This window comes from Arvicanthis niloticus, chromosome 2, assembly GCF_011762505.2.
Source record: "Arvicanthis niloticus isolate mArvNil1 chromosome 2, mArvNil1.pat.X, whole genome shotgun sequence".
Taxonomy (NCBI): domain Eukaryota; kingdom Metazoa; phylum Chordata; class Mammalia; order Rodentia; family Muridae; genus Arvicanthis; species Arvicanthis niloticus.
In genome coordinates this window covers 105,233,393-105,259,769 of record NC_047659.1, presented here as the reverse complement: position 1 = coordinate 105,259,769, position 26,377 = coordinate 105,233,393, and the positions used below count along the sequence as shown (strand labels likewise).

Genomic DNA, 26,377 nt, shown 5'->3' with positions numbered 1-26,377 from the left:
AAAAATTCAGTACCAATATAACAAAATATAACCTCAGTTTTGTATCAAAATACAAAGATCTCTACCAATGTAACATTATGACCATAAAATGGTATTGCTGGTTTTTTGCTTTTTTGTTTGTTTGTTTTTTGGTTTTTTTTTTTTTTTTGTTGTTGTTGTTGTTTAAGAGTGGATCCAATAATCTATCCCTAGGTGTCTGATTTCTTATAACATTTCTATATGCAAATTTAATAATCTACCCCGATTTGTCTAATTTCTTTTGGTGTTTCTATATTCCACCCTTTTCTTTTCAACCCTCTTCCTTACCTAAGGATGGAAGAAAGAAAGATAGAGAAAAGGAAGGGAAAGAGAAAAGAATTTCCTGAATCTAATCTATTTTGTTTACTTTCTATTCAAGACCATAATTATGTATAATTATCTCCTAAAATGATCTCATATCTATAACTCATAAAATAACAAAAACCCCTCCACCCCAGTTTAAGAAACTGGGACAATGGTCTTTTTATAATTGCTTCCTGCTGAATTGGGGTGAAGAATTCTTTTTTAGAGGCCCAAGAAAATTAGAAAAATAGTTAGTTATAAGAAAGCTAGCTATAGCATTTGTTGCCTAGTCTCTGTATGTTGAGAAAGTATAGGCTTAAATGAGGTCCCAACTGGAACAGTCTGAAAGACTGGACTTAGTGAGCTAACTGTCCTGAAAATACTCAGGATCAAGTCTTTTGAGGAAAAGCTTTGATACAGTTGAGGTAGGATCAAGCAGGAAACTGGAATAGCAGGTCTCAGTGTCTCAACATCCTCAAGGATGAATCCTGTCAGGGCTGCCCTCCTGGTCTTCCATTGCAATACATAGTTCTATAAAGACATTTGTATGGGATGTGCAGGGTGCACAGATCAATTAAGGATGATTTCCTGCTTTTTATTTGAACAGATAAAAGATAACTGTCTTTCTTCAGAAGTTAGTTTGATTATATGATCAAACTCTAATATAAACTTTTAACCATTTTTATGTACATTTTTCCTAGGTTTGAGTGGCCGCTTCTTTGTCACTACTCTCCCAGCATTTTTTCAGTAAGTTTTATTAATTTTATTATCTTATAAAGATTAAAATTCAGCGTTTCAGGGGGATATGTTAAGTATTAGTGAACCATGCTAATGAGAGGTGAAGGGAAAATGGCAAAAATTTTCCATGGATATAGCACTTGGGGTCATTCCAGATACTGGCCAAACAGGTTCAATGGAGTCGGTTTCACTCAGCAGTACATTAGGAATGGAGAAGAAAGGGAATGTGTAGACTCTTCTGTGACTCCTATCTGGGTTGAGTAGGTGGGAGAGGGAAAGTTTAGAGGTGGATGTGAGATGGGTGCTTTGCTCTCAATTATGAGAGCAAATGAAAATGTGGATACAATATTTGTTAATGTGATAACAGTGGCTATTTTGCTAGAAAAATAAAAATAATTGGTTGCAAGCGTGATAGTAAATGAGTTGACTGATTAATTTTGCTGGAAATTTAGCTTATAGTTGCAGATTGTACAGTGATGAAATAGAAAGTTTAATGCTTTAAGTTTTAGAATTTCTCATTTGTATTAGATTAGAATAACACATGCTTTCTGGGTTAATGTCTGGGTACAGTTTTTTTTTTTTCATTTGAGCTAATTTAAAATTCAAGCAGAGTATATGTTGATCAATAATTTATTATGTAATTTGTATTTTGATTTATATAATTTCTGCTTGATTTTATAATTTATAGTGCAAAAGATGGGATATTTCGCCGTTACCGTGGTCCAGGAATCTATGAAGATTTACAGAATTACATATTAGAGAAGAAATGGCAATCAGTTGAGCCTCTTACTGGTTGGAAGTCCCCAGCCTCTCTAACGTAAGTTATCAATAGGTCGAATGTTAGTGTATAGACCTTACAAGTCTAGACTTTTCTTCAGAGTCTTCCTTATCTAAACTGATTAGTCCATGTGGTGTTTCTTGTTTTGTGACCCACATGTACTTCAAGTGGTTTTAGTGTAGTGGAATTGAATGGCTAGAAAACCTCTCCTCCAACTTTTGCAGCAAACCATGCCAGTTGTTTCCTCTTTACAAATGTGGTATTGAGTATTGGTTGCCATTATCTGGAAGGATAAATGTTTCTTGAATCATAGTACTCAGGGATTCTTGTGACTTATTTTGAATATAAAACTGGTGGTTTTAGATGTCTAGCCCAATTTCCTGGGGATAGCTTTTGCTAATATCTAGTAAGGTAGGTAAGGCTGAACTGTATTAACTCATTTTTTATTTGGCTTTAATGTTGAATGGTCATATAAGTAAGTAGCTCTAGTTTACACATACATGTGTAAGAAATATCCTTAGTACCATGGAAGTAATATAATGAACTATTTCACATTTAATACATGGCACATGTGTTAGTGCTTCAGAGACATGGAGCATATCCTAAAATTAACTCACTTCTGGCATTTCATTCTACAAATAACTGGACACTGATTTTTATGTTAGATGTTGTTCTAAGAGCCAAGTATTTATGACTTCACTATATAGGCTTGCTTTCTCTACTCCTTTTATTAGATAACTTAAAAGCTAGTAAGACAGATTGCAAAACAAACTAGAGAGCTATGATCATTTGGATAAAGCTGTTAAAAACAGCAGCATATTTTCTATTATTAGGCTGGTAAAACAAGGGTCATGGGCCTACTTGAGGGGTGTTAAGAGAGGTTGCTCTGAAGGGAGAATTGGGATGTGATTTTCAGGACAGGAGGAGGGGTGGCTCAGAGCAAGGCTGGCATAGTCACAGGATGACTGTAGCCTACACAGAAGCCTCAGTTTGAGAAAGCTTTGTGGAGTCCTTGGGGAGCAGCATGGTGGCAGAGCCTAAGTTGAGTAAAAGGCAGGCTGAAGACAGATTGTGCAGGCCCTGTGATCACAGTCAGGAAGGGATTTAGCTATTTATTTTGTATAAGTACATGTAAACAGAAATTGACTCAGGATGAAAGATTGGAGAGGACAAAAATAGCTGAAGAGCAAGCTGAACATCTGCTACTTAGCTTCAGGCAGCTAGGTCAATCCCATGTATGCTCTTTGGTTGGTGGGTCAGTCTCTGGGAGCCCAAAATGGACCAGATTAGTTGACTCTGTTGGTCTTCCTGTGGAGTTCCTATCCCCTCTGGATCCTCCAGCTCTTCCACAAGGCTGTCTGGGCTCTGTCTAATGTTTAGATGCAGGTCTCTGCATCTGTTTCGGTAAGCTGTTGGGTAGAAATTCTCAGAGGGAAGTTATGCTAGGCTCCTGTGCAGCTTGGTCTATATGCAGGACCCCAACAACTGGAGGTGGGGCTGTCCCTGACTTGGTTTGCCTGTGGATCCTGTTCCCCTAACTGGGCCACCTTGTCTGGCCTCAGTGGGAGAGGATGTGCTTAGTCCTGCAGTGACTTGATGTGCCAGGGTAGTTTGGAACCCAGGGGGGACCTCCCCCTTCTCAGAGGAGAAGGGGAGGTGGGGAGGGACTATATGAGGAGTTGACTGGGAGGAGACGAGGTGTGAAGTGAATAAAAAAATAAATTAGTAGAAAAAAATGAAAAGGTGAAGAGAAAGTAGCTAGAAGGTTTTTACAGTATCCAGCCAAAGGAAAGGCAGCTTGCACCAGGGTGTCATCAGTGGTAGAGATGGAGAAAATTAGTACATTTAAAGTTGATTTTGAAGGTAGAATTGGAAAGCATGAAAAAGGGGCATTTACAAGAAAAAAAAATCTCAGGGATTCCTGTTTAATATTTGGTGAATCTCATTATTTTGGACCATCAAGATTCTACTAGACATTGAAAAAAAGAGGCCGTAAGTTTGAGAGGAAGTAAGGGGGCATTGTTTGGGTTGGAGGTGGAGGGAGGAAAGGGAAGGGGAAAGTAATACAATTATATTTTAATTAAAGTATTGAAAAAAAAAAAACCTCTGATGGATAGCTGTAGGATATTTAAAATCAAGACTATGGCTTTCAGTCACCATTCTAGTATGGAGTAGAAAGGATTCATGAGCTCCCACCTCTAAATCAACCTATGGATGGTACTGGATTCTTTTTTGAAAGAGTGAGTTTTCCTAAGGGTGGCTTCTGATATGTCAACCACCTCCACAGGGTGGCCCCATACACAGGAGTTTATGCTAACACTAATTGGAGTTGATAGGTTAGGAAAAAGAAGGAGGAAGAACAGGCAGGAAGATGACAATGACAATATGAAACAAGGGAGCAGGGAGGTGAGGATGGATCTAGGAAGGGTTGGGGTGAAAATGATCAAAATTTATTGTGTGAAATTCTCAAAGACTTAATAAAATTATTTAAAAGGAAGAAGAAAAAACATTGTTAGGCTTAGTAGAGATATAGACTTTGTAAAGCTGTTAAGGTGAGTGTGTGTAGATAGTTCCCTGTGGAGAATTGATGAACATGATTAGGGAAGACTTTGATAGTGTTTAAAGCCTTAGAATGAAAGGGAACATATAAGAAGTAAAACCAGTAGTATTCTTGGGATAAATCAATGACCCCCGTCAAAGTTGACTACTAAGCACTAAGTTATCAAAAGCAAGTAGATAGTGAGAGAACATAGGAGCTCAAGATACTTGCCACCAAGCATAAGTTTGGTCTAACCTGAGTTTGACCCCTGGGCCTCACATGGTAGAAAGAGAGCACTGATTCAAGCAAATTCTCCTATGGCCACCACGTATCGCCTAACTGTGTATTTACATGTATATTCAATAAGTGCATGTAATTGAAATTAAGAAAGAAAATTGAAAATTAATACCAATGAGGCAGAAGGAAAAATAAGAGTGAAACATTTTCTAGAAACTAAATAAAAGATACTAAAGAAAGAAATAGTAGTTACTTGTGTCCCATGTCAACAGGAGGCAACAATATATTCTGACAAGGCCTAGAATGAAGCAGGGTGACATTGTTATGGCCTTGGCAAATGGTGGTTAGAATGTATCCAGATTTAAATGGTTTTAAGACATACTACTGAAAGAATTGCAAGAGAGGACTGCTTCTTAGATAATTTTGTTCTAAAGCTTGAGGGCATTGTGAGGGGAAGAGTTGTACAGTTGAAAAGATGGAGGTGAGTATGACATGTCTTCATGCTAAAGAGACTGATTCTTGAGTAGACTAATCAATAATGCAGGAAGAAGGGATGATGGAACCATGTCACCAACCAAACACACAGGTTAAGATCCAAGTCACAGGTTAATAAACTGACCAGGTAGACTTTGCTGTTGATACAAAGGTGATATGTTATACACCAGGTTCAAATTTGGTGACAGGAAGATGAAAGTGGTCACCTAATGCCTTCTGATTTTAGTAGCATACAAGAGTGCTTGTTAGCTTACAGTGCTTGTGGAGCAAGGATGTGTGGGATTAAAAAGAAGAAAAAGCAAACAAACATTTATGGTAGTTATATCCTGAAAGATATTAAACTAGATGATATTTACTGTTGTCACCAGGATATGTTGTCTTTCTTCATATATAATTTATTCATAGTTGTTGATTTTTGTATGATGAAAGAATAAGGGGTCAAAGATTTGGAATGTATTTACAGCTGAGTGGTCTAGATAATGACCAGGAAATCTAACCTTTTCAAGAATTGAAGTGAATGAAGAAGAGACAGCAAGTATAGGTTCAGTGAAGGTATGGTCCCTGGCCTGAGCTTTTCATGGTTTTGTCTTTGTATCTGACCAGGATTCTTCTCTTTCTTTCATAGGATGTCTGGAATGGCTGGTCTTTTTAGCATTTCTGGCAAGATTTGGGTAAGTACTTTTAAACAATTGTATTTGAATATATATATTTTTAAAGAGTAGAAATATAACTTATAAACAATGGAAAAAAGAAAATTGTAAGTACTTTTACAATTCTTAAGCCATAAAACTACTTTCATGTTTGGTTCATCATAGTAATATGTATTTAGAGAAAGGAATAATTTGAAGATAGACTCATGGAAGCTGTGTCATACACATATTTTATTAGGTTGGTGATGAGTGAGTCCTTATAAAAGTAAAAAGGCTTATGTGATGTGGTTCTATTTTATCTCATTTTCCTCTTATAAAATCTCTTTGTAGATCAAAGATTGTCTAGACAGACATGAACGTCATTTTGTGTATCTAAAGCAGCAAACTGTAGCCTGAGAAGGGCTTTCTGGTTTTAGAAACAAAGCTTTCTTTGAGCAGCCATTGTTATTATAGTATCTGGTGTTTCTTGACTGTTGAACTACAGTGACAGAGCTGTATAGTATTTATAAGCGCCAAAAGAATTGTGGCCCACTAGAGTAAAACACTCTCTGCTCTGTGTGCTTTTATAATGACATGTAGTCACTTAAAAGTTACAACAATTATTTAGGCCAATTATTTGAATTATTTCTTTGTTTTTAGTATGTACTTTGACCATCTGTCTCCTTCTCTGTAGAGAGAGCTTACTGCTATAGATTTATTGAATATTTTGTTTGAATTGCTTGCTTCCTGGTTATAAACAATATAACTACTTTAAATATGTTATTTTTTTTATCTAAGGCTAATAATAGCAGACTTAAGATTAAAAATCTGTAGCAGTTTCTGTGCATGCATGTGTGCATGTGTGTTCCCTGTGATTTAGATGGGGACATCTCTTTTCTCATTTTTTTTCTTCCATTTACCACAGTGTTGATACATTTTCTTAGCAAGTTATATTGAGATGCTCTACATCCATAAGGTCTCATTCTTGAAGCCTGCAGAAGGCTTTAGAGTACATCTCGTAGATATTCATACTATAAATGGAGACAAGAAACCTTGGCCTAATGAGTCCTTACTGATTGCTTCCATGCAAGAATAACATTAAGAGGATTCTAAAATGTGTGTGAAAGGAATCACAAGCTTGGTCCTGAATTCTTCAAGAGTATATATCTGTGATGCAGATAAGCTCCAAACCTATGCCTCTGTCCTTCGGGACACAGCAGCTTTGAATCAGATCATGCAGTGCTGGCTGCAACAGTCTAAATGTCTTGAATAAGGGATGGCCTTCCTAGGCACAGAAGAATTTACCTGCCCATGGAGGTCTTGATCTGACTACTGATAGAAGTTACCTTATTTCTTTTATTTAATGATTAGTTCATTTAGTCCCTTGATGCAAGTCTATATGTAGCAAAATTTAGCTCTAGCTTAGGCATCTAGTAAAATACTTCATACCATATATATTATATATAATGTATTCTTATATATGCTATTATCTATTTTCAAGTATTTTTATATTATTACATAAGATATATTTATATAGCCATATATTATGTTTTATATTTATATATTATATTAAGTATATATTTTATAATACATATATATTAAAATTCAGGATAATCAGCTGATATTTTAAAATATTTTCAATAAAATAGAGTAGGATACTTTTATGTAATGAAAACATATAACATTGAGCAAGTATTATTATGTTGACCTAAGGAAACATAATTAAAGAAACAGAAACATAAAAATCTAAAGCTAAACTGTATCTCTTATAATCAACTATATATATAGCTTCATAATACCACAACTCTAATCTTTATAAGGGTTTCTAAAGCTATTTGAATAAAAAAAAACCAGATGGAGTTTTATATCTGTAGTTATAAAAACAACTTCATTAAGTTTAGTGCTAGTAATAATTATTTAGTTATTAGTCTTTAGTAATAAGTACCTAAGAAAACCACAGCATCACAGAATTTTTTTAGCAGTTTAAATAGATCCCTTGAAGAAAGGATAAATTGATACAAGAAACTTGAAGTAAAACTTATTAAAATAAGAGAATGTTTTCAAATACTAAGCCATCTTGGACCTAGAATGCACTAATTCAGAGACTAATAACTTCTTTTTTGTTGTTTAAAATTTACTTAAGATATTTCTTGAGTGTTTTAATCACTTGATTTGGAGAAAAGGTATATGACACTGCCAGCTACACATTATTCATCCACAGTCTCATAATTATATCTTCATGAGCAAGGTAAATCAGCAAGTATTCATAAAGCAAGTTGAAAACATATATCTATGAATCAGGCCTGAGACAGGGTGGCCTTTGGTTTCCTCGGTCTTCTTGGCATACTTGAAGGCATAAGCCCAGTAATGACAATGACACATCAAGAACAGCATAAACTGTTCCATATATATTATTTTTTACCTAAAGCCAGAACTGAATAATATCTCTTAAAACATTAATAGTTGGAAAACTACTTTTTAAAACAACTTCATGGAAGAAGAGGGATTATAGGGAAGAAAAGCTAACACTAAAGGCCTTTGGTATAGAAGGGTTCTAAAATATATGCACATACATATGAAAAAAAGAATTTAAAGGGAGTTAGAGTTACCCTATTAGAGGGATAGCATAGAAGAGCCATATGTGAACAAAGAAAACCCCTACTTACCTCTCTTTGAGCGGTTGGCCCATGGGATCCCATAGACCTACAGTATACAGGCTATTGCCATTTCTCTTGGCTATTCTCCAGAACTTGGTGATAATATCCTGCTGCTGAAGATTCCACAGACTTGAGTCACAAAACATGAAGAATTCAAATGGGTACTGACCTAGAAGCTACATTCTATTTACTTGCTCGAATAGTGCTGAAATGCATGTCACTGGAGGAGAAAATTTATTATCAGTCTTACACAGCTGTATACTTTGTCAGCTACAACTGTGACTGATGACTGTCTTGGTGGTAGCACCAGTGTTACAGGAATGACCAGCCACTTTCCGATTGGCTTTAAGGCCTTCTCCTTGAGATAGAACCCATACCTGGCAGTGTTATGAGGGCCAGAAACCTGTAGATAGGTAGGTCATTGGCCCTAGGGGAAAACTTATTACTGTGGTTCTGCTAAATGAGCACAGTATTAAAATAACATGTAATAATGTATTGCTATAAACAATATTAGTACATTTCTCAACCCTTATCAGAGAAGCTTTTTGCAGTGAAACCCACAACTGGTCATTGTTCCAGGGTACTCAGCCCTAAATGTGACATATCTAACATGACTCCCCTCAGAGATCATTGAGAAAGAGGGGGCTGAAAAATATAAATGCTAGAGGTGGTGTATGACTACAAGGAAGCGATGTTTTTCAGACACAACAGGGCAGTTGCACATATGAACAGTGAACATACAAGTCCTACAAGCATAGGACTTGGACAAGCTCAAGCCTGACAAAACCTCAGCATGCAGTGGGAGAGACCAGGCTCTATACCTCAAGTATTTGGGTAAACAATTTTAGCTTTTTGTTTTGTGTTTATTTTATTTTAAAGAAAGAATGGTAAAAGAAGCCAGGCAGTGGTGGTGCATGCCTTTAATCCCAGCACTTGGGAGGCAGAGGCAGGTGGATTTCTGAGTTTGAGGCCAGCCTGGTCTGCAGAGTGAGTTCCAGGACAGCCAGGACTACACAAAGAAACCCTGTCTCGTAAAAAAACAGAAAAAAAAAAAAAAAAAAAAGAATGGTAAAAGAAAATAAGTTGGGTAGGTAAATTGGTGAGGGTGATCCTACAGGACATTGAGAAGTATTGAATATGCTCAAAATATGTTATATGAAATTCTCATAATTAATAAAATATTAGGAAGGAGAGAGGGGGTGGTAATGAGGGCAAGAGGAGAAAGGGAAGAGAGTGTTAATGTAACTTTTAGTCACTGAAAGTAACTGTCATTTCACAGGCTTTCTGCTGAATATTCTCACCCTCTCTAGTTCTTTTTAAACTTTAGCTGGCTGGTTCAACTCAGCAGTTCTGGTTCAAACTTCTCTCCAAGCTTAATGATTCAATCTGGCTTCTCTCAGCTTCTCACTGAGTTGTTCTGCTTGGCCTGAAACTAACTCTGTCAATTTGTTCTAATCTTCTGGCTCCTTCTTATTCTCTGGCTTCACCTGCCTCTTCTGCATGACCTGAATAGCACTGAACTGACTCCACTGCACTGCCTCTTGTGCTGCTGAACAGAAACTGACTGAATTGCCTTCACTGCACGCTTTAAATAGCCTCTCATGCCTATGCTGAGAGCTGGCCTTATCCTCTTCTGTCAAATCTGTAGCTGATTTGTCCCTCAATTAAACATCATTGTTTGGGATTAATGGTGTGTTCTAAGGGCATTCTGTATTCCAGCCAGAGTAGCCATGTTGCTGGATTAAAATTCCTCTATAGAAACAGGTCAGAACTGAGGCCAGGCTCTAACTTTAGTGACCTACTTTCACCAACTAGGTCTCTTCCCTTAAAGTTGTACAGCCACTGAAAACACTGCCATCAGGTGTGTACCAAGTATTTAAACATGTGTCTGTGGGGTACATTTTCATATTCAAGCTGTACCCTACCCCTGGTATTCATATGGGAAGAGGCATACAAACCCTACTTTAAAAGTCCTCATAGTTACTGTTCAGTGTTGGTCAAAAATTATCAAGTCTCTTCCCAGACTCAGGGCAGTCTCTTAACCCTGAGCTCTTATAAAGTAAAAAACCAAGTTAGGTATTTTTAGCATATGGTAAGACATCCTGTAAGTCTGAAATGGTGGCATAGCAAGGAATGATTTTATCAACTTTAGACAGATTCAGCGGACAAGCAATCACCATACCTTGCAACTCTAACTCTATTTCCTAGATTTGGCATTCATGCTGACATTATCTGGGCTTCAAAGGGCTCCAACACTATAAGACTAGAGTACATACAGTCTTTGTTTTGGGGTGTTCAAACTTTCTTGGTTAATGCCCCACATATTTTTACATCTTAAAAAATCCAGTATCTCCCTGGTCACTTGGCTTTCATGTTCATCTCTTTATACAATAGACTGTTAGGGCTTCCTTTCCAGAGAATCCATATTATTTGGTCTCAACAGCTTTCTGAGACTTTGGCATCCATGATCCTTTCATGTTGCATTGCACATGCCCATAAAACCAGCACGTATGGAGTCTGCTGCCAGGCTATATCAGCTCCAGGTATTCCTAAATGAGGAGTCTTTGGATTGTCAGATTGTTCTGGTAATATAACAAATTTTGTTTTGTTTACATATTACTCCTTCAGAACAGGCCAGAATAAAAGATTCAATTTCTTAGCATAAACTAAAAAAAATTAATAAGAACAGCTTAGATTTTGAGAAATATGAGCTTAATTTAGAAACCTGGACTGATTTTCATCAGTTTTTTTGAGTTCTGGGAAGATTATTTCAGTAATTGTTTTTATGGACTGCTGATGTCAAACTTGGGGCCTTTTAATTCTGCCTATTAATGGATTGGATTGTAGTTTATGATCTCAAACAATGACTTGACATGAACAAATGTGGACCTGGGAAGTCTACCTCTAATTATACTTTGATTTGAAATGAACAGTTCATATCTGTAATTCACATATTGTTTAACATTAGAAAAAGTAAGTGTGGAAACATTTAAATGGTTCATACTCTAAGGCATCAATCATTTTGCTTTACATAACAACTGATAAGGAACCAAAGGGTTTTATATTTTAATAAATTCCATGTTATTATTAAGTACTGAGGAAGAGGTAATGATTTCATAAAGGGTATTAGAAAATTGTTTGCTATGGAAACAAGATCTGGCAAAGTAATTTGACCAGACCTATATCAAGATCCTGAACTCTAAAGAATAATTCTTAATAGATATTTTGATAATTACTATTTCTCAATGTTACAAAATTTGACTTGTTCATTAGGAATCACTTGAGTATATACTTTGGGCACATATGTGGAAAGACAGTTTGTAGACTAGAGATAGAGATAGAGAATCCTACACTTCAAGTAAACATTCATTTCTCTTTTGATTGCAGCACCTTCACAACTATTTCACAGTGACTCTTGGAATTCCTGCATGGTGTTCTTATGTTTTTTTCGTCGTTGCCACTTTAGTGTTTGGCCTGTTCATGGGTCTGGTAAGACATTGCCAGTCTTTTTTTTTTCCTTTAAAAAGAAGATTTCATGTGAAATTAAAAGGTGGCCATAAAAGGAAGAGTACATAAATAGCATTTTTCTGTCATTTAAGCAGTTAATTTGTTCTTTGGTTTCAATGATAATGTATAGTATGAGAAATTCATTAATTATAATTATCACCCTCTAGCCTTATTTCTTTTTTTTTAATATTGTATATATACATTTATTTATATTGTTTTTTCAAGACAGGGTTTTTTTTTTCATTTTTTTCATATTTTTTATTGGATATTATGTTTACATTTCAGATTTTATCCCCTTACCCCATTCCCACCACCACCCAGGAACCCCCTATTTCATCCCCCCCTCCTGCCTCTACAAGGGTGTGCCCCCACCTACCTCCCACTCCCCCCTCCCCATCCTCGAATTCCTCCCCGATTGGTGTTCAGCCTTCATGGGACCAGGGATCTCCACTCCCACCCATGCCTGACAAGGCCATCCTCCCCTAAGTATACAGCTGAAATCATGGGTGTCTCCCTTTGTGCTCCCAGGCTGGTGATTTAAACCCTGGGGAGCTCTGGTTGTCTGGCACTGTTGCTCTCCTCTTGGGGCCACCAACCCTTTCAGCTCCTTTAGTCCTCAAACTTCTTCATTGGGAACCCTTGATCAGATCAATGGGTTGCTTCGAGCATCTGCCTCTGGATATGTCAGACTCCGGCAGACCTCTGAGGAGACAGCTACATCAGGCTCCTGTCTACATGCACTTCCTGACATCCATATTGGCGTAAATCTTTGGTGACTGCACATGGGACGGATATCAAGGTAGAGTGGTCTCCCGATGGCCCCTCCTTGACTTTCTGTCCCACACTTTGTCACCATATTTGCTCTCTTGAGCATTCTGTCACTCCTTCCAAGAAGGACCGAGGCATGCACACTTGGTCTTCCTTCTTCATGAGCTTCATGTGCTCAGTTAGTTGAATCTTGGCTATTTCAAGCCTTTGGGCTAACATCCGATTATCAGTGAGTAAATACCATGTGTGTTCTTTTGTGATTGGGTTACCTCACTCAGGATGATATTTTCTAGTTCCATTCATTTACCAATAATTACTCGAATTCATTATTTTTAATAGCTGAGTAATACTTCATTGTGTAAATGTACCACATTTTTTGTATCCATTCCTCTGTTGAAGGACATCTGGGTTCTTTCCAGCTTCTGGCTATTATAAATAAGGCTGTGATGAACATAGTGAAGCATATGTCCTTGTTATATGTTGGAGCATCTTCTGGGTATATGCCCAGGAGTGGCATAGCTGGGTCCTCAGGTAGTGCTATGTCCAATTTTCTGAGGAACCGCCAGACTGATTTCCAGAGTGGTTGTACCAGCTTGCATTCCCATCAACAATGGAGGAGTGTTCCTCTTTCTCCACATCCTTGCCAGCATCTACCATCACTTGAATTTTTTATCTTAGCCATTCTAACTGGTGTGAGGTGGTATCTCAGGGTTGTTTTGATTTGCATTTCCCTGATGACTAAGGATGTGTTGAACATTTCTTAAGGTGCTTCTCGGCCATTCGAGTTTCCTCAGTTGAGAATTCTTTGTTTAGCTCTGTACCCCATTTTTTAATAGGGTTATTTGGTTGTCTGGAGTCTAATTTCTTGAGTTCTTTGTATATCTTGGATATTAGCCCTCTATTGGATCTAGGGTTGGTAATAATCTTTTCCCAATCTCTTGGTTGCCATTTTGTCTTATTGACATTGTCTTTTGTCTTGCTGAAGCTTTGCAATTTTATGAGGTGCCATTTGTCAATTTTTGATCTTAGAGCATAAGCCATTGGTGTTCTGTTCAGGAACTTTTCCCGTGTGCCTAAGTATTCGAGGGTCTTCCCCACCTTCTCTTCTATTAGTTTCAGTGTATCTGGTTTTATGTGAAGATTTTTTATCCACTTGGAGTTGAGCTTTGTACAAGGGGATAAGAATGGATTGATTTGCATTCTTCTACATGCTGACCTCCAGTTGATCCAGCACCATTTGTTGAAAATGCTGTCTTTTTTCCACTGGATGGTTTTAGCTCCTTTGTCAAAGATCAAGTGACCATAGGTGTGTGGGTTCATTTCTGGATCTTCAATTCTATTCCATTGATCCTGCCTGTCTCTGTACCAATACCATGCAGTTTTTATCACTACTGCTCTGTAGTACAGTTTGAGGTCAGTGATGGTGATTCCCCCAGAAGTTCTTTTATTGTTGAGAATGGTTCTCACTATCCTGGGTTTTTTGTTATTCCAAATAAATTTGCAAATTGCTCTTTCTATCTCTATGAAGAATTGATTTGGAATTTTGATGGGGATTGCATTGAACCTGTAGATTGCTGTTGGCAAGATGGCCATTTTTACTAAGTTAATGCTGCCAATCCAGGAGCATGGGAGATCTTTCCATCTTCTTGTTGGGAACCGCACTAGCCCCACGTTCGGGCGGCCAAAAAATGTCTCGGCTGGAGCAAAATGTTGAGGCCCGGGCTGCCCTGAGTTTGGTGGCTACTGTATCCTGGTCCAAGCTGCTGCTCCGGTATGAGGGTCGGGGTTCAGCAAGAGAGAGAGAGAGGGTGGACTCAAAGAATGGAGACCAGAGTGTGTTTCAATCCTGTTTATTTTTCAGTCTCTCTTCCTCTAAGTGTCTCAAGTCCTAAGTTCCTAGTCCCTAGTTCCTAGTCCCTAGGGCCTAGTCCCTAGTGCCTCCAAGTTCCAAGTTACTTCTTCCAGGTTCTCTCCCAAGTGCCTGTTTCTCTGTCTCCTCTATCTGCTGTGTCTCCCTAATGTCTAATTCTCTGCCGTCTGCCTCTGCCTTTTATATGTCTCACTTATAAGCCATGCCTTTTGGTCACGCCTTTAATCATGCCCTTAGGTCTTGTCTCTAAATCTGATCTCTACACTTCTAAGTCAAGCTCTTAAGTTACACACCTTTAATCTCACACCTTTAATCTCACACACCCAAGGTATCTAAACCAAGATTATCAGAGTGTGCTCAGCTGTTGTAGGCTATTGTAATCCAAGTCTCATGTCAGGGTATATGTCTCAAGATGGCTGCAAAGCTGATAGCCACTTTCTGCTAAAAGTCGGCCCCCAACATCTTCTGAGATCATCTTTGATTTCTTTCTTCAGAGACTTGAAGTTCTTGTCATACAGATCTTTCACTTGCTTGGTTAGATTCACCCCAAGATATTTTATATTATTTGTGACTATTATGAAGGGTGTCATTTCCCTAATTTCTTTTTCAGTCTGTTTATCATTTGAGTAGAGGAAGACTATTGATTTGTTTGAGTTGATTTTATATCTAGCCACTTTGCTGAAGTTGTTTATCAGGTTTAGGAGTTCTCTGGTGGAAGTTTTAGGGTCACTTAAGTATACTATTATATCATCTGCAAATAGTGAAAGTTTGACTTCCTCTTTTCCTATTTGTATCCCTTTGACTTCCTTTTGTTGTCTAATTGCTCTGGCTAGGACTTCCAGTACTATATTGAATAGATAGGGTGAGAGTGGGCAGCCTTGTCTAGTCCCTGATCTTAGTGGGATTGCTTCAAGTTTCTCTCCATTTATTTTGATGTTGGTTATTGGCTTGCTGTATTTTGCTTTTACTATGTCTAGGTATGGGCCTTGAATTCCTGATCTTTCCAAGTCTTTTAACATGAAGGGATGTTGAATTTTGTCAAATGCTTTCTCAGCATCTAGTGAGATGATCATGTGGTTTTTTCCCTTGAGTTTATTTATATAGTGGATTACATTGATGGATTTTCGAATATTGAACCACCCCTGCATTCCTGGGATAAAGCCTACTTGATCATGATGGATGATTGTTTTGATGTGTTCTTGGATTCGGTTTGCGAGAATTTTATTGAGTATTTTTGCATCAATATTCATAAGAGAGATTGGTCTGTAGTTCTCTTTCTTTGTTGGGTCTTTCTGAGGTTTAGGTATAAGCGTAATTGTAGCTTCATAGAATGAACTGGGTAGTGTTCCTTCTGTTTCTATTCTGTGGAATATTTTGAAGAGAATTGGTATTAGGTCTTCCTGGAAGGTCTGATAGAATTCTGCACTAAAACCGTCTGGTCCTGGACTTTTTTTTGGTGGGGAGGCTTTTAATAACTGCTCTATTTCTTTAGGGGTTATGAGACTGTTCAGATGGTTTATCTGCTTCTCGTTTAACTTTGGTACCTGTCTAGAAAATTGTCCATTTCATCCAGATTTTCCAATTTTGTTGAGTATAGGCCTTTGTAGTAGGATCTGATGATTTTTTTAAATTTCCTCAGTTTCTGTTGTTATGTCTCCCTTTTCAGTTCTGATTTTATTAGTTTGGATACTGTCTCTGTGCCCTTTGATTAGTCTGGCTAAGGGTTTATCTATCTTGTTGATTTTCTCAAAGAACCAGCTCTTGGTTTTGTTGATATTTTGTATAGTTCTTTTTCTTTCTACTTTGTTGATTTCAGCTCTGAGTTTGATTATTTCCTGCCATCTACTCCTCTTGGGAATATTAGCTTCTTTTTGCTCTAAAGCTTTCAGGTGTGCTGTCAAGTTGTTAGTATATGCTCTCTCCAGTTTTTTTTTTTTTTTTTTTTTTTTTTTTTTTTGTAAGCACTTAGATCTATGAGTTTTCTTCTTAGTACTGCTTTCATGGAGTCCCACAAGTAGTTTTGGTATGATGTGTCCTCCTTTTTATTAAATTCTAAAAAGTCTTTAATTTCTTTCTTTACTTCTTTTTTGACCAAGTCATCATTGAATAGAGCATTGTTCAGTTTCCATGTGTATGTGGGCTTTCCATTGTTTTTGTCCATGTCAAACACCAGCCTTAGTCCATGGTGGTCTGATAGGGTACAAGGGATTATTTCAATCATTTTCTATCTGTTGAGGTCTGTTTTGTGACCAATTATATGGTCTGTTTTGCAGAAGGTACCATGAGGTGCTGAGAAAAAGGTATATTCTTTTGTTTTAGGATGAAATATTCTATAGATATCAGTTAAATCCATTTGATTCATAACTTCTGTTAGTTTCATTGTGTCTCAGTTTAGTTTTGTTTCCATGATCTGTTCATTGCTGAGAGTGGGGTGTTGAAATCCCCCACTATTATTGTGTTAGATGTAATGTATGCTTAAGCTTTAGTCAAGTTTCTTTGATGTATGTGGGTGCCCTTGCATTTGGGGCATAGATGTTCAGAATTGAGAGTTCTTCTTGGTACATTTTTCCTTTGATGAGTATGTAGTGTCCTTCCTTATCTTTTTTGATTACTTCTTGTTGAAAATCAATTTTATTTGATATTAGAATCGCTACTCCAGCTTGTTTCTTGGGACCATTTGCTTGGAAGATTGTTTTTCAACCTTTTACTCTGAGGTAGTGTCTGTTTTTTTCACAAAGGTGCATTTCCTGAATGCAGCAAAATGTTGGGTCCTGATTACGTATCCAGTCTGATAGTCTATGTCTTTTTATTGGAGAATTGAGACCATTGATATTAAGAGATATTAAGGAAAAATGATTGTTGCTTCCTGTTATTTTTGTTATTAGAGGTGGAATTTTGTTTGTGTAACTATCTTCTTTTGGGGTTTTTGGAAGATTACTTTCTTGCTTTTTCTTGGTTGTAGTTTACCTCTTTGTGTTGGAGTTTTCCATCCATTATCCTTTGAAGTGCTGGATTTGTGGGAAGATATTGTGTAAATTTGGATTTGTCATGAAATATTTTGGTTTCTCCATCAATAATGATTGAGAGTTTTGCTGGGTATAGTAGTCTGGGCTGGCATTTGTGATCTCTTAGGGTCTGTATAATATCAGTCCAGGATCTTCTGGCTTTTATAGTCTCTGGTGAGAAGTCTGGTGTAATTCTTATGGGTCTGCCTTTATATGTTACTTTGTCTTTTTCCCTTACTGCTTTTAGTATCTTCTCTTTGTTTTGTATATTTGATGTTTTGATTATTATGTGACAGGAGGTATTTCTTTTTTGGTCTAGTCTATTTGAGTTTCTGTAGGCTTCTTGTATATTTAAGGACATCTCTTTCTTTAGGTTAGGGAAGTTTTCCTCTATAATTTTGTTGAAGATCTTCACTGGCCCTTTAAGTTGGGGGTCTTCAACCTCATCTATACCTATTATCCTTAGGTTTGCTCTTCTCATTGTGTCCTGGATTTCCTGGATGTTTTGTGTTAGGAGCTTTTCGCATTTCACATTTTCTTTGACCGTTGTGTCTATGTTTTCCATGGTATCTTCTGCGCATGAGATTCTCTCTTCTATCTCTTGTATTCTGTTGGTGATGCTTGCGTCTATGACTCCTGATCTTTTTCCTAGGTTTTCTGTCTCCAGGGTAGTCTCCCTTTGAGATTTCTTTATTGTTTCTACTTTCATTTTTAGATCCTGGACGGTTTTATGTAATTCCTTCACCTGTTTGGTTGTGTTTTCTTGCATTTCTTTAAGGGCTTCTACCTGTTTACCTGCGTTCTCCTCAAATTCTTTGAGAGTGTTGTATATGTCCTTTTAAAAGTCCTCTATCATCATCATGAGAGGTGATTTTAATTCTGAATCCTGCTTTTCTGGTGTGATGTGGTGTTCAGGACTTGCTATGGTGGGAGAACTGGGTTCTGGTGATGCCAAGTACCTTTGGTTTCTGTTGTTTACATTCTTATGCTTGCCTTTTGCCATTTGGTTAGCTGTAGTGCTACTTGCACTCACTGGTTCTGACTGGAGCCTGCCTTTCCAATTGTCTTGGTTGTATCAGAACTCCTCGGGGTCTGGATGTCTCTGTGATCCTGAGCTCTGGTTGTTCTGGGTACAGTGGCTCCTCTAGGATATCTCAGGATATGGTGTCTCCACAGTAGTAGACCAGCTAGGTGTTTGACTAGCCTTATTTCTTAAATGTTCTGAAGATTAATGCTGCTAGCAATACAAGGTAATTGAAAAAGAAATAAATACTGTACTTGAATTGGTAATCATTTTCCAAATAACCAAGTTGACTATGACTTCACATAAAGCTCCTTGCTTTGACCACTGTGGTAAAGACAAAGAATATACCCAACAAGTTAGATGACAGACTATATTCTTGTTTCTATCCTCCAGTTGGATTTCTAAATCTGACTAGATTTTTAAAATATATTTTTGTTAATTTATTCTATCATACATTACACCCCAACCACAGCTTCCCCTCCTACCTCTTTTTCCAGTCCTTACCCCCTTCCTCCCCATCTACTCCTCATACATTAAGGTCAGAGGTAAAGCCATCTAGTCTCTGCTTAAAATAGAATTTAGTTCTCAGTATTACAGAATTTTCTTATATATGGCCAGTTATTTTTTTTTTTATTTTTTATTTTTTTTAGGAACTCAAGAGTTCTATACCCTGGAGTGGTCTTCCATCAAGTATATCTTTCTGAAAATTTTGACTAGTTGCTAAGTGTCTGGTTAAAGGAGATCTGGTTAAGGGACACACATCTGATGTTAAGGAGTCTTGGTAGTTTGTCTTCTCTACTCTGTGTGAAGTTAACTTTGTTTCCTCCAGATCCTGGTGGTGATCTCAGAATGCTTCTATGTGCCTCTTCCAAGAGCTTCCTCTGAACGCTGCGGTAAGTCCAAGAAGTTCTCATGAGTAGAATTTTTAGAGTTTCATAAAATACCATACATTCTGTGGCTCAGCATTTTGGTTATAGCTTTCCACTTCTCACTGACCTTCCAGTTCCTGCACTAAACAGTTCTCTAAAGATATGTTCTCCATGTAACTTTGAATAAAATTTAATAAAATTTTAATTAATAATTAAATTTACTTTCCCCTTTTAAAATCAGAAAATGTTTTATTTTGAAGATTGCATTTTCTCATTGGGCTTGTCCCTCGTATTTTTCAGTGAACAACTTTCACTCTTGAATTGGAATGGAAAATTCTTAGAGAAACTGACATTGGTTGAGTCTCCATGACAGTTGTCACTATGCCAAATCTACTTCTAGGCCTAACCAGCTCAGATGCCCTTTATATTTGTAGTGTTGAATTTCTCAGGAGTTTAAATAAGGTTATATCTTTAGTTCTTGAAGATTTTAAGACTTCATAGACAGCTAGGAAACTTGTATGACCTTCAGCATTTTGGAGTGCAAATGGCAGCCCATGTAACCTGCTGCAGGAGTTCTCTGGTTTCAAGCCCAGCCCAGGTCATACCATGTTTCCGAAGTTTATTCAGTAACTATTAGTATTCCCAATTCATATTTTATCAATTAACTTTGTGGTAAGAGGACTTTTCTTCCTGACATTGGTCTCAAACTCCTAGGGAGTATGACTTATTTGGCTTAACTTGTCTGAAATAGTTGATATGACCAGTGAGTCATTTAGTATTTTATACAGCATGCAATACATACCGTATACCATAAAACAAAACTTTGTACTCCATTCGCATCTGCCTTACTTACAGTCAGTGGTGCTCCTGTAGGGGGTTGTGACATTTTTACATGAGGCTAAGCTGCAACCAGAAAACCTATTCATGTGATAGCACTTTAAGAGCAGAAAACTCCTTATTGTTCATCTCATGGTTAAACAGGTAATTGATTACTAAGTTGCCATTGTTTATCCAGACGTTTGTTTTGTTTTCTCTTCACAGAGAAGGAGCAGAGGCCTGAGGGGGCTCAAGGAGCTGAGCAGCTACAGGATGCAGAGGAAGAAAAGGATGACTCAAATGAAGAAGAAAACAAAGACAGTCTTGTGGATGATGAGGAAGAGAAAGAGGACCTTGGAGATGAGGATGAAGCAGAAGAAGATGAGGAAGAGGACAACTTGGCAGGCATCATGGATGAGGAGAGATGTGACACCAATGAGCAAGGAGTTGTGAAGGAGGGTAGTGTGTCCCCTAAGGATGAGGAAGCTCATCCAGCTGACACTCAGGAGGTGATGGAAGACTCCTTGAGGCAGCGCAAGAGTCAGATTGCCAACAAGGGATCATAGGTTACATTATGCCATTTCTAAAAATATATAGGCCAAAAAAAGAAGTTTGTTTCCTTCTGGTCTGCAGTTTAAGCCAAATCCTTAGTTGTTTGTTTTGTTTTGTTTTGTTTTGTTTTGTTTGTCTGAATGAGCAATGTTCACTTTTAAAAGATGATCTCTGGACCTGTGGTTACATGGTAGTAAGCCTAAAGAGACTCAGGTGTAGCATTTAGCCACCATAGTGTTAGGATCTTTGTGGGGACTTGTGGAGAACAAGTTGATGTGCTTGGGAGCCAGTGAGTAAATTAGAGGACTTCTCTGCAGTTCTCATTAGCACCTTAGAATTGAGGCTGCTGCTTTATAAAGTGAGAGCAAAACCACAGCCCTCCGGAGCATCCATGAAGTACAGGAAGTCTTTGCCTTCATTGTTAAGTCATGTCATGACTAAAACACATGTACACAGCGCCCCAGAACTGTCTTGGGGCTAGAAATTGTGGGTACCTGGGTATAGATACAACTTCAAGGTGGAGCTAGGGAGTCATCTAAGCTCCCTTGGTCTGCGTTGGCTTTTGTTTCTTACCCTGAATCTCTATGACTTTTCCTCTTTGAGCTTGCGGACTCCCACATTTTACAGCTGCTCTGTAGTGAGAAGAGCAGGCAGCAGTGGTCTGCATGGGTTACCCTTATTAGAAGTAAAGCTTGTGGTACTCAGAAACCACAGCTGATGAGACTAAGACTGCCACGAGTCTCAAAGACATGCTGAACTCTCTGAAAAGGTAGTGGTGGTTACTTAGCACAGGTATAAACATCTTCTTCAAGAGTTTCTTCAGCCACATTCTCTGTTTATCTGAACCCAAAGCACTCTAAGTCTTGTCACTATAAGGTAGTTTTATAAAGCTGACTTCAGGTCGGTGGTGTTTAATTCCTATCTCAAGGAACCTCTCTGGAACCACTTTAATAACAACTGAAAAGGCATGTCTGCTTTGCTTTTAGTGATGTGCTTTTGGTGAAAAAAATTAATGAAAGTTAATATCAAGAGGTGAAAGATTTGACTTGTTCCTGTCTCCCTTAATCCTCTAGAGAATTGTATGATTATAAATCTCTCTCTGCTCAATCCAGTATCAGTATCAAGAACCCAGCTTCCTTAAAAAATATCTCCATTTCCTCTTTTACCCTCTCATGTCTGAGAATAAATACATAAAATTAGATTCTAGCTATATGAAAGCTATAAGACTAAAGTCAACTATTTCCCCTTGGGTTGAGTCAGAATAATGAGTACAGGTTTGTGAAATTCAAAATGTTTTGTCATTTTAAAAAGAGATATGTAGTGTATTTCTCTGGCTGCTTAGATAACCCTTTCTATGCATTACCTGCCGACAGGAGGGTCATTGGTAGTGGAGGTTCAGAATCTGCCCTCCTGTACAAACCTTGCACAAAGGAAGACTTTATTGTGACAATCCATTTCTTATAAATGTTTTTATTTCATCTTTGTAATTTAGTTAACTATCAGTTCAAGGCTGAGGCCATCACAGAACTGGAGACCTTACTGCCCTTCCATGTTTCTGTCCTGATACATCCTTACTCAAAAGTGCCATGGTTCTGTGGTACCTATTCATCTTCCTGCTAGAGCTGAGCTGTACATTCTCTTCTGCCAGTGTATTTCCTTCTTTCCCTTGTAGTCAGCTGCATGGAGTGTTTAAGGTATAGTAAATCTAAGTTCAGAGTGGTGGGAAAGGGATGGCTTGCATCTGTGTTCTGTGAAGTACCCTCCTCCAAATTGACGTACTGGGTTTTCATGGGATATTTGACAAGAGGGAAAGCGTGAAGGATTACAATCTGCCTTGGCTTTGATAAATGTTTTAAAACCAGATTCCAATTGGACCACAAATACTAATAATATAATGAGATAATATATTTTCCTTTCTTAATAATACTTAAAAGATATTGGAGGCTTGGAGAAAAAGTCATGGAGAAGAGGGTCCAATCCACCAAAATTATATTTATTTGTAGGAATTATTTTTTCCTAGCTTTTCTGTTTTTAACATCCTGGCAAAAATTGGGTTTCTAGTAAATAGTCCAAGAACTTAATTTCTTTCCATTTGAAGCCTTTAGGTTTATTTTCAGTATTTTGTTAATATAAAATTAAAGGAAAAACTCAACTTAAGATTAGATAAACATTTAATACTATTTCATTTTTTGTGTATATAATAAATTTAATCCAGAAGTTAAGTGCATGGAAACATGATTTTATAAAACCAAAACTACCATGCTTCTCCTCTATTGCCATACCTGCTATTTAATTGTAAATTGCTATTTTCTGTATGTTAAAATATTTTTCTGTATGAGATAGCAATTGTGGAATAAGGGTGTGTAGTGCTTTATGGAAAGGTAGTTAGAGAAAGGTGCCTTGTTCTTCATTGGAATATCTGAAAATTCCATTACCTCTTTTTAATTTTTTTTTTAAGGCTTCACCTCCTTAACCATGCTGAACCACATTGTCTTGCTTAGAATCTTATGGAAGCAATGCACAGGCAGTTCACTTTTTTGTTCTTGTTACTGTTTTGTTTTGAAGGCTAATCATGGAACATGGAAGAGATGACTCATTCACTGCACAGGCCATTGTGAGCCTGCAGTCTCAACATGTACATAGGATCTGTACCTGATATCTATAGTGACGAGTGCAATGGAAGGGCAGCAAGTTTGACACAGCTAAGTTTTGGACAGCTGATAAGCTACACTCTCACATTTTAGGGCCAACCCCTGGCTGATAATTAAGATATTGCCATGTGGTTTGAATATATGTAAGCTTCAATTAAGTGCACCTTGTAGCGTCTTTTAGGGAGGAGATTAAAATGCTAGTTAAGGGAATATCTACCATGTGGCTTTCTGTGAGTTGGGAAACAATGGAGTTCAAAGGGATGTCTTAAAGGATTGAAAAGGGTGAAAGATATTTCAGGATTAAAATCCTAAGGATGATGTGAGAGAAAGGAGGAGACATTGGTGCTTTTGCTGGTGTGTACAGGTTTTCTGTGTTCTTCCTCTTAGTATCCTGTTGTTATTCCTGACAGTATTGTACATGTGTGATTAACTAGCCTGTCAAATCTATCAACTGTTTGGAAAGTATTTGTGTAAATCTTTGTGCCAACAAGAACTCTCCCAGTGTTGTGTCTCTTTACCTCATTGATTTGGTTCTTGTGAAATTGTAGCTTGCCTGACAGAAGCCAAGGTGAAGTCTGGTGAAACCTGCTGGATCAGTTCTTTGAGCAGCTACCCAAAGCACGAGGTTCAACTGAGAAACCTTGGACAGCCTCAGTCTAGCATGTGGACTTCAGAGGCATATTCTCTAAAGTTTTGTGTAGACTAAAGTTCACCTGTGGCTTTGACTCATTTCTAATGTGGTTTAATTTTATTTGTTTTTGTACAGCTTTGTAGAAATGCAGATTTTATACTAAAGATGCTGTTCATTTGTGAGTCAATATATTATAAAATGGTGTGTTTATTTTTTTGTAATAGTTTTGATTGTTTAGCTCAGTGTATTTATTTTCCTTTACCTGTGTATTCTGGGCTCTCAAATAGATGTGTACTACGTTGCCTGCATTACACATTCTCTGATCACAGAATTGTACATAACCCTGAGCCTATGTACTGCCATTTCATTGTCAGGTTCCATTTGTGTCAAAACCTAAAGATAGTGATGACCAAGTGAAACAGAGTGGTGTATTGCTTTTTCATATGAATATTTTCACATAAAAGCATTTGTGAAAGCAGTTGAAAATACTACTTTGTTAAAAAAAATAATTTTCTTCTCTGTTTATTTTCTGAGTGTTCATTGTCCATTTCTTGTGCCTGAACTTGATGAAATCCATGCCATGTGTCCAAGGCTGGTGCTGAAGATGTAAGGGCTTCTGAGCATACTACAGCTCATTGCACTGTCTGTACGAGCTCATCACACTAGCCGAGGCTAGGCTGGTGCATTAACTAAATGACTCTGCTCCTCCTCCAAGATTGCTGGACTTCCACAGTCTCCTAGGACTTAGAGAAGACTATCTCAACTTACCTGTTTCCACCACTGTAGCAATAAAAAAGGCAAAAAGGCAAGGTGGCTCTTCTGAACACATTTACAAACTGATGTAATAGAAACTTGATTTATTCCTTTTGAAAGATAGTAGTGAGCTGTCTGGTAAAAGAAAAGATGCTATTAGGTTCACATTTTCCCAGTCTCTACCAAAATAGAGGTCAGAATTTTGTCAGTGTGGATGAATCTTAGTGAAAATTCTTCACTAATCTACCTCTCAGGTAGATTAGTATAATCTGTAAGTACAGTAAGTGGGATTCTGCTTAATCCTGGTAATTTAACATTAGTTGCTTTTTGGAAAGTATTTTGCTATCAGAATGTAGAGTGTTTTGTTGTCACTGGTGGGGCCCTTTCCTGGAATTACAGTTACTTGGGTGGAGACCATATAATAGATGCAGAAAATATCAGTGCTGCAAAAGGACAAACTGCTTTGTCAGGTTCATGAACTTATAAGTCATTAAAGCAATGACTGCCCTTAACTCATGCTCTCTGCACAAGTCTCAGGCACATAATAAGTTACACTATTAATCTACAATATTAAGGCCACTTGATTATTTTGGCTAATAGAAATATTGTACAATGTGTTTTGTTTCTGGTATCCTTAAAAAGCTGGGTAAAATAAGGTATCAAGCCAACTGATCTACAGACTCTTCTACTTACTGGAAAATTGGTTGTCACTTGCCTCTTTTTAAATATTTTACTTTGTATTTGGGGTTTTTTGCTTTTTGAAGAAGGGTCATGCTGGGTATCTACAACTCAGCACCTGCCCCAAGCTAGCCTCAGATTCACAACTCCAGACTTACAATCCTTCCCAACTTCCTAAGTGTGCTGTCATGCATGGCATGCACCTCTCAGACTAGCAATTGTATTTTCAAAATGCCTAAAGTAGAATGATTAAAAAGCAAGTTTATATTGTCTGTTAACCTCTCTTTTAAAACTATAGATCTGTTCTTATGAGTTAGCAGGAAGATAAGACCCTTGCCAGGTGAGGTAAGCAGTACTAGTGGTTAATTCAAATAATAGTCTCAAGAAACCATGAACAACTATGAGAGCTGGGGCAATGACCCCATTTATAAAGTGAGGACAATAATTCAGGGTTTGATACAAGTCAAATAGCTTCATATGTATTAAAATGGGATTTTTGATAAAAATAATTTTTAATGTGATTCTAAGGTAGTCTTGGTAAGCAGTGTGGTAGAAGAGAAAATTGGGAGATAGTAAAAAAAACTAGATACCTTGGCTACTATTTTAAGGGTACAGTTCAGCTCAGAATGCACAAAAGATAGACTAAACACATGAGAAGTAAAGATAAAGGAGCTGTTAGGTCTGTCTTGGTGGTGGTCATCTTGGAGCCACATCTTTAGAAGCCAATGACTACCTGCTTCATTAGTTCTCCAGTTACTGGATATACAAGGTTTGCCTATTACAAGGTGGAAATAAGCTGGAATAACTGAAAATTCTCATCTCTATCCTTGGCAAAACAATTCATCAGCCCATGAAGACC

The 26,377-nt window shown here is 37.5% G+C and overlaps 1 protein-coding gene across 1 annotated transcript in view; it reads left to right on the top strand.

Moving 5' to 3' along the window:
* Tmx4 (thioredoxin related transmembrane protein 4) overlaps positions 1-24,612 on the top strand; it is a 43,930-nt gene extending 19,318 nt beyond the window's left edge. Inside the window, exons 3-8 of the mRNA XM_034494982.1 lie at positions 1,023-1,068; positions 1,748-1,876; positions 5,734-5,779; positions 11,782-11,883; positions 19,398-19,461; positions 20,479-24,612. Coding sequence (XP_034350873.1) covers positions 1,023-1,068; positions 1,748-1,876; positions 5,734-5,779; positions 11,782-11,883; positions 19,398-19,461; positions 20,479-20,819 — 728 coding nt within the window. The 3' untranslated portion in view covers positions 20,820-24,612. The remainder of the gene's footprint in view (positions 1-1,022; positions 1,069-1,747; positions 1,877-5,733; positions 5,780-11,781; positions 11,884-19,397; positions 19,462-20,478) is intronic.
* The last annotated feature ends 1,765 nt before the right edge of the window (positions 24,613-26,377 follow it).